This window comes from Alligator sinensis, unplaced genomic scaffold (assembly GCF_000455745.1).
Source record: "Alligator sinensis unplaced genomic scaffold, ASM45574v1 scaffold407_1, whole genome shotgun sequence".
Lineage (NCBI taxonomy): Eukaryota > Metazoa > Chordata > Crocodylia > Alligatoridae > Alligator > Alligator sinensis.
Window position 1 is genome coordinate 1,071,565 of NW_005842464.1, and position 11,616 is coordinate 1,083,180.

The window sequence follows — 11,616 nt, forward strand, 5'->3', positions numbered from 1 at the left end:
TAGACACACTCGATCCTTTTCCCCTTTGGGGAAAGTAGAACAGTTGCCCATAATGACGTTTTAGATTCAGTCCTTGAGCCATTTCAGGCCATCTGTATTCACCTCTGGAGCTTCTTGGAGGCTGTGCAGGGGGTATCTAGGAGTCAGCTGAAGTCCAAAGCATCTCCCAAGAGGTCAAGCAGGAAGAGTACGGATGGGATACATGGGATCCTCCATTAGTGCACCAAGCACCGCCTCTGCTGCATCCTGACTTGAAGCTTTACCAAGAAGCTTCAAAGGACGCTGGCGGGTAACGAGGAGCACTGGAAGCGGCAGCTTGTGGTGCTTGCTTTAGTTTAGTTTTGTTTAAAAAACAAGGTCATTGGGCTTTTGCTTGTGCTGAGTCAGTCAGAGCAACAAAGGGGCTGCATGCTGTCTTCCCTCCACCCCCATTCCCATCCCAGAGCAAGGAGCAGTATTGCAGGTGGTGGCACTTTGGTGAGGACAATGTTTCTCATTTGCTCTTGGCTTGTTTTTGATGGCCTGAGGCCATGCAGGACACAGGTGCCTTCTCTGACAAGCGTTAACATGAGATACCCGGGAGCTGGTGGGGGGAGAGCCTGGCTCAGCTTTGGCAGCCAAACCAGGCTAGGGCTGGCTGCGGATCCCTGCACGGGGTTTTGCAGAATGGTGGTTCCTTTGTCCTGCTCTCCCCTTTCTGCTCCTGAAAAGGAGGAGTGAAATGTCCGTGAATCCACCGGAGCTTTGGAATGGGGGTGGGAGGGTAGCCTTGCTGCCTTTCTGCTCAGAAGCAGCCTTAGCTGAAATAGCCCAGTGGAGTAGTGGTGGGGAAGTTGCATGCCCGGCACCTGGCTTGCTTTCATTGTCAGTGATACCAACTTCACTTGCTGACACAAATGATCTGTAAGGTGCTTGTACTTTTGCAGGGACACCTGCATCTGTTGCTCAAATGTAAAGTACTTCTGATTTTAACTAATCAGGGCTCATGGTAGAGGTGGTATCTCTTATTAGACCAGCAAGATAGTTGCAAAAAAAAAAATTATTTAATTGCAAGCTTTTGGGCAAAAACACCCTTCATCAGGCATTGGAGAGAAGATTGTACAAGTTCTCCCGGGTGGAAATGAAAGTTCGTATTTCATAAGATTTCACAGCAGAGTCAATAGATGGAAAACTCCTCTGAGCAGGCAGTTCTTAGCTGGTAAGGCGTCTCAGCTCTCTTGTGAGGCTCAGTGATGATGCAAATTACCTTGAACAAAGGCAGGAGCAGTATCTCAGGTTTCAGGTGGTCAAAGTTGCTTCCTTTTTGGGAAATTATGAAGATTGAACTTGAAAAATCGGCTAAAATTCGAGATCTTCTGTGTGTCAGGTATCCAGGTTGTAGCTGTATTGGTCTAGAGGAGAAAGCAGTCAGAGCTTATGGTAGAGGTGATATTTTTTTTTTATTAGACCAACAAGATTCTTGCAAAAAAATATTTTAAGGGTGTTTGTGCCCAAAAACTTGCAATTAAAGACATTTTTCTGCAAAAATCTTGTTGGCCTACTAAAAGATATCACCTCTACCATGAGCCCTGATTGCTTTTTCCTCTGGATGCAACCTGGATATCTGATTTTAATTGACACGTAGCTTCTGCTAGTCTGCCAAAATGAGGTGGCTTAAATGCCATGCCTTCGCTATGACATGACATCAGCATACAGTGGAGTAGCTAATTTGCTGTAAACGCAGTGATTTAATGGTAGGGCACTGGAGGGCATCCATCCCACACTGGTAATGCTGCTGACCGCCTTCATTTACACAATGATCCGTGCACGAGTTAAGCAGGAGGTGGTGCTGTTTGACTGCATTGCGCTGCAGCCTGGCCAGGCCTTAGCTCTTGGTGCTGGAGCTGTAAAGCGAGAGGCTTTCGGTTCTGTGTGACGGCTGCTGGTGTCATGGGGCGGGTCGTCAGCATTCACTCTGCCTGTGTAAACAGCATAATCAGATATAATTGTGATAAGTAAGCCATGACTTGTACTGAGCCGAGCAGACAGGCAGCGAGATCAGAAAGCAGGAGATGCACCCGTCTTTCTGATGGGCCAGATTCATCTTCCTGCTGCACAGCGTCAGCTTTCACCACGGTAGCAGTGCGTGTATATAAAGGGCCCTACGTGATCTCCCTGCCTCACCCGTGTGCTTTGAAGGATGGATTTTTGGAAAACAGACAAAATTTAGACAAAAACTCTTAACAGCCAGGCAGGGGTCTGCAGTGAATCTGCAAGGTCGCTTCCCCATCGTGCTAACAGGTGCGTGAAGTTTACTTGTCATTTTTTGTGATGGTTTAGCTAAGATGAGCAAATGTCTCATTCCTCTCTGTGGGACTCTTGCTTGTGCAAAGGACCTAGAATTTGGATATTGAATTGAAAAGCCAGTTTCTGATCAAATAAAAGTAGTGATGAAGCTACACGCATTCCAAAAAAGCAAAAAAACCCCCAAAGACCAAAAAACCCCCTCACCAGTCAAATAAGCACTTTCCTTAAAAAGAAAAAAAAAAAACCAACTCCTTGTTCATGATATTTAAATATTTATTTAAATTTAAAAATACTTTTCATGGCACCAATGATTTTATGCTAACTACATACTGAATATGTAGAAAAGGTACATTGTTTTGAAGGAAAATGTAACTTACAGTATTTGGCACATGAAAGGTTAATTTCTATATCTTTATGAAAACTAAGAAATTCACATTTTCAGGTATTTTTACCCTTTACTGCTTAAAGATGCAGTCGCTATTCTTTATTAAGAGTTTTGTTTCCTCTGATATAAGAATCTATGGATTCTTTTTCTAGAAAGACAAAACTAACTGGCAGCGAAACACGAGACATCATGTGGAACATACAGAAAAAACTCGATTAAAAAAAAAAATTACCAGTTGTAATGGTTTAAGGGTAAAATTCTGGGTGAAAATTGCCAAGGGGTAGTCTAGATAGGGTGAAGTCCAGTCCCACTGTTCTAAAAGCAAATTGATGTCAAAGTTTCCAAGGTCAATATTTCGTGTTGTGGTTTTTGAGAATGAAGATGCTTAATGCAGAAGAGAGCTGGATTTGAAGACGTCGCTAAATGATAATGTGGTATTATTATGACATTACACAGGTAACCGTAGCAATTAAAATAATGGAATACTGCATCTTTAAAGGACCTGGGATGAAAAAAATGTCAAGTTTAAGACGATCACGCACTGCATAGAAACACCATTTACTACAGACTGAGGTAGGAACACTACACTAAAAGTTAATTTTGCTATGTTGCATAAAACAGTATATAACCATGTAAAAATCTATCCTTTTTCTCTTGGTAGGCATTCATTATTTAATCTACCCTTACAAGAGTTATTAAATCAAATGCAAAACCTTTTCAGTTCTTGTGACAATCCAGTGGCCAAGGCTAATTTTTAAAGTAATGCGAGAAAGCTGCGTCTTTGTTGGGATCTGGCAGGTGCTAGTTTTAAGTGGACTTTAGTTATTGCAAAGACATAGTCAAAGTCCAGTTGACTTCCAGGATTATTCGATATAGTGAAAATTTGATCGCTGTGCTCTTTTGCCAAATAGTAAATGACTCGCCTGGGACAGAGCCGTAGCGGAGCTGTGGGGGGAAGAGTGCAAACGCTGACTCTCCAGCAGCGCTTCGCTCGCGTGTGCGGCGATGGCTGGTGGTGAGCGCAGAGACAAGAACATGAAAATCAGACTCTCTTTATTTAAAGTGTGTGATTATGGCCCCGGCTTGCTTGAAATCTCTCCCTGAGATGAAATAAAACTCTTGCTAGTCTGTTTTCACTGTGTTTTGTTAAATATGCCCAGCTTCTCAGAAAACTTAATAATAATGACTTTTATTGCTCCCCTTGCAAATGGACTGCCATCTTTGCCAGATAAAGATTCAAGTGTTTATGCCACAAAGGAAATTAGTGAGTTATACATTTTGCTTAAGGACAGATATGATATTTGCCTGTTGGCTTTTTTTTTTTTTCTTCAGTGTTACCTCCACTTCTGTAATTCTGGTCTCTTTTCCTTTGCAAAACCACAAATTCCTATTCATTTTTTTTTTCCAAACTAGCAACGGGTTAATCCAGTGTTAGATTTTCATTCTACAAAACCTTTATTCTCAGAAGTATTTTCTTACTTGAATCATTTTGTACATCACGCTGCGTTCATCCGATCCATAAAGTAAAAAAAGACTTGATTAGTATCAATAACAAAATAGCATTTTGTTGTTAAAATATACGTTGAAACAGTCTCTTTTTTTTTTTTTTGTACAAAACAAGTACAACTTTCTGAGACAAAATGTCTTTCAAATAAATCAGGCATGGTGACTGCTTGGCTACTCGCTCGGACTTTGTCAAACAGAATCGAGTACGTATGTTTCCTAACCCCGGGTGCTAACTCCCTCCTTACTTAGGGGCTCTACACCTCTACGATGATAAACTCCACACCTCTGGAGCACTAAAGGGTCAAGGCGTAAAATAATCCACAAAAGGCTGTGTGTGTAGATTAGGATCGGTATTCGTGTTCACATCACGCTATGCTACCTAAAGGAATAGACTGACACCGCCACTCCCAGCGGGGCTGTCTTGCGCCTACTCTGCTGCCCTTTGCGACAAACCCAAATGTTTTACAAATCCCCAATGGGATTGCCTTGCATCAGGATGTTTTTCCAATTAAAATTAAACCAGGAGCCATCGGCAACAAACCTCTGGTTAGTACGAGGCGATCTCTCTCCCATGACGCTTTGAAAGTGGTCGTGCTGGGCACAGAGTTCAATAAAAGAACTATACACGAGTATTTAACTTACAACTCAGTAGCACCATGACTATCGCTCCTGCATAATACTATGTCTCAGCTATTGGCTGATCCTAATACAATAATCAGTAGTAATATTAAAATAAATTCCTCTTTGTATTTAATACTCTCAAAGTAATACGCGCGTCTATGAAAATCAAAATTAAAAACTTAAATTATCCTGCAGGCGCCCGAGGATGAGAACAGAACGGTCGAGCGCTTCGAGAAAGAGGCTCCCTAAAGAAACGTGTTTGGAGCGGGCATGAGTCAGTCCCTTCCTTCTTCCCGGAAACAAGCATCCTAGGTCGCAGTGTACTTTGATCATGAAAGGAGGACTTAGTTTATGTGCCGATGGTAGCACGATGGGTCCCATGTTCTGGGAACAGGTAGCAGGGATCTTCTGAATCCACCTGGCTAGATATGGGGAGGCGCCATGCCTTCAGGTGTCAATGAGCAGGCTCAGTGCGGAGCGGATTTTGCAGGCAACCCATCGCCTGAGGGGACAAAAGTATTGGTAATGGAACTGCTCGAACTCGGGGGTCTGGCGAATATCACGGAAAAAGGCAATGTCAAGGTCAGACTCGGTAAGGACGATCAGGAGGAGGAGCAAGACAAAGAGGAGTCCCACTGTCACAAGGAGCAAACGGAGGACACTTAAAACAAACTTATTCACCTGTTCCGCCTGAGTCCCGGCACTGCCCCCCAGGCCCTGACACAGCGCCCTCAACTCCCCGCCCAGCGCCTCCGCCTCGGCCGCGCTGGGCGTGCTGGCCTCCGACTCCTTCTCCTCCTCGATGCTGCAGGGCGCCCCGTTGATCTGCCGCGACAGCAGCATCAGCTCCAGGCTGTGCTCAGCCACCGGCGTGGGCAGCACGCTGTCCGCAGGGCTGTAGTTCTCGTCCGCGATCACCGCCACCCGCTCGCTGCTCTCGGCGCGGCTGCTGCGCCCGCGCGGCATGAAGGCGTCGCCGTGCGAGGATGAGCGCACCGGCGTGGAGTGCGCACTGTCCCGCAGGGACTCCAGGCCTGGTGAGGACAGACACACAGGGTGAGCGGGCAGGCAGACAAGGCACCCACGGGCTGGGCTGCACCGCGGCAGGGGCTCTGCAAACAACGAGCAAGCAGCAGGATGCGTGCCGTGGAAAGGGAGTCGGTGTGCACACGGGAAACGGCGCAGAGGCACCCAGCGGCTGCAGCAGTGGGAGCTGAAGCACACAAAACCAGCCACCCTTGGGAGATGCAAGGGACGCTTCCTCCCCCACCCCACAACCAAGCCTGTGCAAAGCTGTGCCCAAGCCCCCGGGACCCTTCTGTGGGGCATCCACAGCCCCTCTGCAAAGCAGGGCTGGGAAGGGCAGCACCTGGACCCCCTGAGCCTCCCTGGTGGGAAAAGCAGCAACCACCAAAGTCTCGAGCTGAAGTCACAGCACTGAGACATCACCACATGCAGGGATACGCTGTCGGGAGGATGCCCTAGCCCGAGTGCGGGGTCCGGGCATCCCTAGCTCACGTTCTGCCCTGTCCTCCTCCTCCTTCCTGCCTCGCAGCCCTTCCTAGAGCTAAGAGGATTGTTCTGCGCAGGCTTCGTGCACGCAGCCCTGGACTATTGCTGAGTCCCTGCCACAGGCACAAAGCCCGGTGGTCCAGAGGGGCTCAGACCTTGCAGCAATGGGGACAGCTCCCCGAGGGACGATCCCCACAGACGGAGAGCGCCCCAAGGCCGGGCGCTGAGCAGTGCACAAAGAGCAGAGAGCCTCGTCTCGGTGTCCCCGGCTGAACTGCACGTAGTCCACGACTCCTGCTCCCCGCCACCGTGTTTGTTTCTCCACTGAGCGCTCGAGGCCGAAGGAAACCACGTAACCCTGAGCAGAGGCTGAGCTGCAGCCTGGCACCTGGGCCCGTTTCAGGAGACTTTTCTTGTTCCCCCGTGGCGGGTCCTTCTTCAACCCACCCCCAAGGCCTAACACCGCAGGGGGCACACGTGCGTGGCCCGTTTCTTGCCGGCATATACTTGTCCCAGTTGTGTCTCGCTGCTGGAGCGCAGGCAGTGCCCCTTCCTGGCTTCCAGCATAAGGGCATCATTTCACCAGCGAGGCCCACACCTCTCCCCTGGCACGGCCTGAGTACTGGCCTCAAAGCTTCTCCTTGGCATGAAAAGGAAACACAAAGCAGCATCTTTGTTCTGGGTGACTGCCGTAACTCCTTCAGGGCCCTTGTCTGGGGAGGAGGGGAAGGAGAACAGAGGAAATTTTGCCTGCAGCAAAATTAGGGATTTGCATTCAGCAAAATTAGACCAAAGCAAAAAGCATTTGGATAACCAGTGACCAGAATAGCTGCCAGATGCAGCCAGCGCCACCCTGAATGCCACCAGCTGCGGGTCCCTTCCTCAAAGCAGCGGGAGTCATTGCCTGTGCAAAAGCCCGGAAAGCACCGAGCTCACCACCCGCCTGCTAATCCCAGTCATCGGAGTGGAGCTGTCGGCAAGGAGGACACATTTCCAAGCAGATCTTCTGGCGTCTTGCTCCATTAATAGGTTGGTCTGGCCAGCACAGGTCGTGGTGCCCCTTAACGTGCACTGCCTAACACTAAACCGCACAGGGGACTACTGAGTGCTGGTGGCACAAAAGACGTGGCAGTGAACTTGAGCCGTGGCTGAACGCGCCGAGGTTCGCCCACGATGCAGCAGAGCTGAGCTGCAACCACAGGATGCTCTCGGGTGAAGTGCCTTCATGGAGCCACATTGCTTTGCTCTGGGAACCTGCAAGAGTGACTTCCCCAAAACAAAATGTTGAGGTCTCATGGGAGAAAGAGGCCCTTCGAAGTAGCTGTTTAACCTGTTCATGCCTGCTAGTGTCCAGGCTGCAGCTTTCCCCTGGAATAGAAGCGTCCTCGCTACAGGCGTGGGTCCTGTGCACAGACCAGGAGCAAAGAGAAAAGCAACCTAAACTCACTTGTTTGCACCATGCTGTGTTAGTAGCTAGAATTACATGCAAAACCCCAAGGAGGTTTTTGCATACAATTCCAGCTGCTAATGCAGCATGGAGCAAACAACTGACTAACGCCAGGCACCAACCCTGAGTCGGGGCATGCTGCCATGGAGGTGTATTCCTGTCTGGGGAGATGAGACCTCCTTACACCTGCAGATCCGGGCTGCAGAGCGTGCTTGGAAAGCCTCCCTTTCAGCAGCTGCCCGTGTTAACCACCTTCTCACGTGTCAGAGCAAGGGCTTGATTCCAACCTGATGCAAAGGCTTGAGATGAATGTACTCGTGTGTGTGTGTGTGTACTTGGATGCACGTGCATCATTGCAATTCTTACAATCATTCACAGCATTTGCAAAATGGACAAGGCCAGTAACTGCTGAGCTGAGCCACTCATCTGCACTGGATGGAGCCACCGTCAGCCTCAGAGCTGTGGCTTTGTCAGCTAAAGCTCCAGAAAGGGCTCAGCTCACCTCCTGAAGAGGAGGGACAACGCACGAAGAAGGAATCATAGAAAATGAGGGTTGAAGGGACATCAGGAGGTCACATCTAGTCCAGCCCCTGCTCCAAGCAGGACCGGACCCAACTACATGATCCCAGCCAAGACTTCGTCTAGCCAGGTCTAAAACACCTTCAAGGATGGAGACTCCATCAGCTCTCTGGGTAACCTGCTCCGGTGCTTCACCACCCTCCTCGTGAGAGTTTTTCCTAATATCCAATCTCAACTTCCCTTGCTGCAGCTTGAGCCCATTGCTCCTTGTCCTGTATCTGCCCCCACTGAGACCAGCCCAGCTCCATCCTCTGTGCAGCCCCCCTGCAGGGAGGCGAAGGCTGCTATTCAAGCCCCCTCGGTCTTCTCTGCTTGCTGAAGGACGTCGCGCAGAGGGAGGGAGTCTGTTTGCTGCAGCTGTTCCACAGCTAACGCCTCTTGCAATGCAGACAGCGGCTGCGTCGTACCAGGTTGTAAAGCCACGGCTGGCTCAGGGTTGATTCGACTGTGAGACAAGCTATGAGTAACTCTCCCAGCTCCCCGCACCCGCTCCGTGGGCTGTTTCTGAACTGCCCGGGGGCAAGCTTGCTGACGGCAAAGGGGCCTTTCCAGCCTTACCCCGACGGTCTTGTTCATTTTCCACATGCTCCCAGGGTTCACTCTAGGCTGCCGCTATGCTGTTGGCCATCCCGTTTCTGCGTCTGTCTTCAGTAAACCATCAGCAGCACTCTTACAGACTCGCATTATGCCAGCTTTGACAGCTTCCACCAGCAGCGGGTTTAACGGCATCTCAACTATGCTATTCTTGTACAAAGATAATCTTCAGCGCTCATTGCCAGCCCAGAACAAGTGCCAAGAGAAATGCTTTTGCCTGGAGCACTGCAGCGATACAGTTATGCTGTTATTTTATCTGTCCTCCTTGCACAACCGCCATGGGGCTGCGCTGGGGGCTTTCTAAGCAAGCACTTCATTAAGTTCCTTATTAATCCCAACGCTACGCTCACGGCCCCTGAGGAGGAAGCTGACACGGATGTTTTGTAGTTGCTTAGCCACAGACATCGCGCGGGGGTTGCCAACAGGAAACTAAGCGTCCAGGTGCAAGGATGCGTGGTGGTGGTGCGGTAGGACTTGGACTGGGCTGTGCCGATGCTCCTGCTGGGCCCAAAGCTGGAGCTGCCTGGCCAGAGCCTCTTGCCCTCCACTCGGGGTCAGACTGATGCCAGATTTGGGGTCAGGAAGAATTTTACCCCGTGGTCAAATTGGTATGGACTGGGAGGGAGTCTGCCTTCCTCTGTAGCGGGGGCATAGCCGTCTATCTGGGATCTGGTGCACCTAGGGGGTCCTGGCACCTCTGGGCAGAGCAAGACCCTGCCACTAATCAGGTGGTGGAGGAAGCAGGACATAGTCCACGCGACCGGTCCCCGCAGTCAAGGGCCCAGCTCTCTCCACGCCCGCGCTCTCGCACCGTCCCTGCGGGAGCAGCTGGCGCTCTTGGCCCACGGCACAGAAAGGCAGGCTGTGCACGCGGACCCCGTCTCGTCCCCAGCGTGCCCGCCGGCTTCTCCGTTGCTCGCTTGGAAGCGTTGCAGGGGGAAGCCCTGCTGAAGCCAGTCATTTCACGCGAAAGCTGCGGGAGCAGGAGGCAGGGGCATCCCAGCACCGGGGGGAGCTGTTCTTGCCCCGGCAGGATCTCCACCCTCAGCGGTCACTAGCCCTTTGCCAGTATTGGCCTGGGGGCTTGGGTCACGCGAGCGCACACTGGGCGTGCACGGTGGTGTTTTGCTGCCCGAGGGAAGTGCCAGCCTTACCCCGCACGTCTCTGCTGGCTCCTTGCACCGAGCCAGGCTCAGCTGACCCCCTGCCCTGCTCCCTCGGTGCTGGGAAAGGCCGTATCCCGACTCCCTGCCTGTGGCACAGACTGGGTGGCTGGTTACCTGGTGCAAGCTGGTCGCGAGGCTCCCGTGGCGCGGCCTGGTCCGAGCCGGCGAGGGCTGGGAAGAGGGGCAGGGCGCCCAGGGCTCTGCCCAGCAGCCGGGGCCCCAGGCTCAGCACCCGCACCCGCACGTCCCGGCAGCAGTGGTTGATCAGGCGCAGGTGGACGCCGACTTTGGTCCTGATCTGGACCAGACACTTCACCATGGTGCTGGGGCAGAGCCGGCACCGGCAGCCGCGCGGGGACCAGGCACCAGGGCAATGCCCAGGGAAGGGCTGCGCCGGCTCCCCGCGGGGCCGCGTGACACCCGGGAGCCAGAGCTATTTCGGGATGAGCTGCGGGCCGGGGAGTGCTGATGTGCGAGTGAGGAAAAGCAGCTGCAAAGGCAGGGGAGGGCAGATGGACGGCGTTAGGTATTGCTTTTTAACACCCGGATGGTTTTGCAGCCGGCTGAGCTGGAGCCTGACACTGGTGCCCGCTCTGTGCTGTTACACGTCCGCCCTGCTCGGCACGACTGTGCTTTGCTGGGCTACGACCAGGGGCACGAGCAGCTCCTGCGGGCTTCGTGACCTTGAAATCAAGACCGGGCTTTGTAAGAGGCAAGAACGAGGCGGTCCGACCTGCCTGGCACAGGCTCCGCCGGTCGTAAAGCACTGGGACAGGCTCCCCAGAGAGGTGACGTCTCCGTCCTTGGAGGTTTTGAAGACCCAAAGTGACAAAGCCTTGCCTGGGATGACGGAGTTGGGGCTGGTCCTGCTTGGAGCAGGGGGTCGGACTAGATGTGACCTGAGCTCTCTTCCGGCCCTCGTTTTGTGTGATTCCCCGATTCGTCTCTGCCTAGCCTTGTGATACGGATCCACCCCTCGCAGAGTCGACTGTGACCTGGTGCTTGCTCAACGGACGGTCAGCCCAGCCCCTGACCCCCTGCTCCACCCACCAAAATCATTTTAGCTCAATCTTCGCTGGAAGCCTTACTCTGCTGTAGTCCCAAAGCAGCAAAACCGACCCATCAGAGCTGCTCAACACCTCGTTAAAAACCTTCGGGCACAAGCTCTCGCCGATCCCTCCAGCTCCTCCGCATAAGAATGGGCAGGTGAAGGGACCGCTGCAGCGGTCTCAATTGCTCTGATGCCATAAAGTCCATTTTGAATAGACTTTTTTGACACTGGTCCTTCCCATGAGATCGGAACAGCTCGTGCCGTCCCCAAACCCTAGCCTGTGGACACGCAGCGTGGCAAGGAAGCGCGTGGCCTTCGCTGCAAACATCCGACCCAGCAAGACGGCACAGGGCCGCGGCAGGGTGTCCTCCCTGCACCGCTTGCTTGGAGGAAATGCGTTCGTGGGCGCTGGCACTCAGAGCCCAGCGGCTTGGCGGGGGGGCGGGGGGTGTTTTATAAAGGCGCGGTG

General features: G+C 51.9%; 1 protein-coding gene and 1 long non-coding RNA gene across 3 annotated transcripts in view; one reads left to right on the top strand and one right to left on the bottom strand.

Moving 5' to 3' along the window:
* Positions 1-1,967: 1,967 nt before the first annotated feature.
* On the top strand, positions 1,968-4,303 carry LOC112551446. The gene is made up of 2 exons (XR_003095758.1): positions 1,968-2,280; positions 3,128-4,303. It is a non-coding gene; the product is annotated as an uncharacterized LOC112551446 (long non-coding RNA).
* Positions 3,845-11,616, bottom strand: part of FRMD5 (FERM domain containing 5) — a 44,330-nt gene continuing 36,558 nt past the window's right edge. Inside the window, exons 11-12 of one of the 2 annotated variants that reach the window (XM_025212473.1) lie at positions 5,480-5,832; positions 3,845-5,300 (exon numbers count right to left, since the gene is read on the bottom strand). In XM_025212473.1, coding sequence (XP_025068258.1) covers positions 5,253-5,300; positions 5,480-5,832 — 401 coding nt within the window. In that variant the 3' untranslated portion in view covers positions 3,845-5,252. Of the gene's footprint in view, positions 5,833-11,616 lie in introns of both variants that reach the window. The other variant, XM_014523266.2, reaches the window with a different exon arrangement.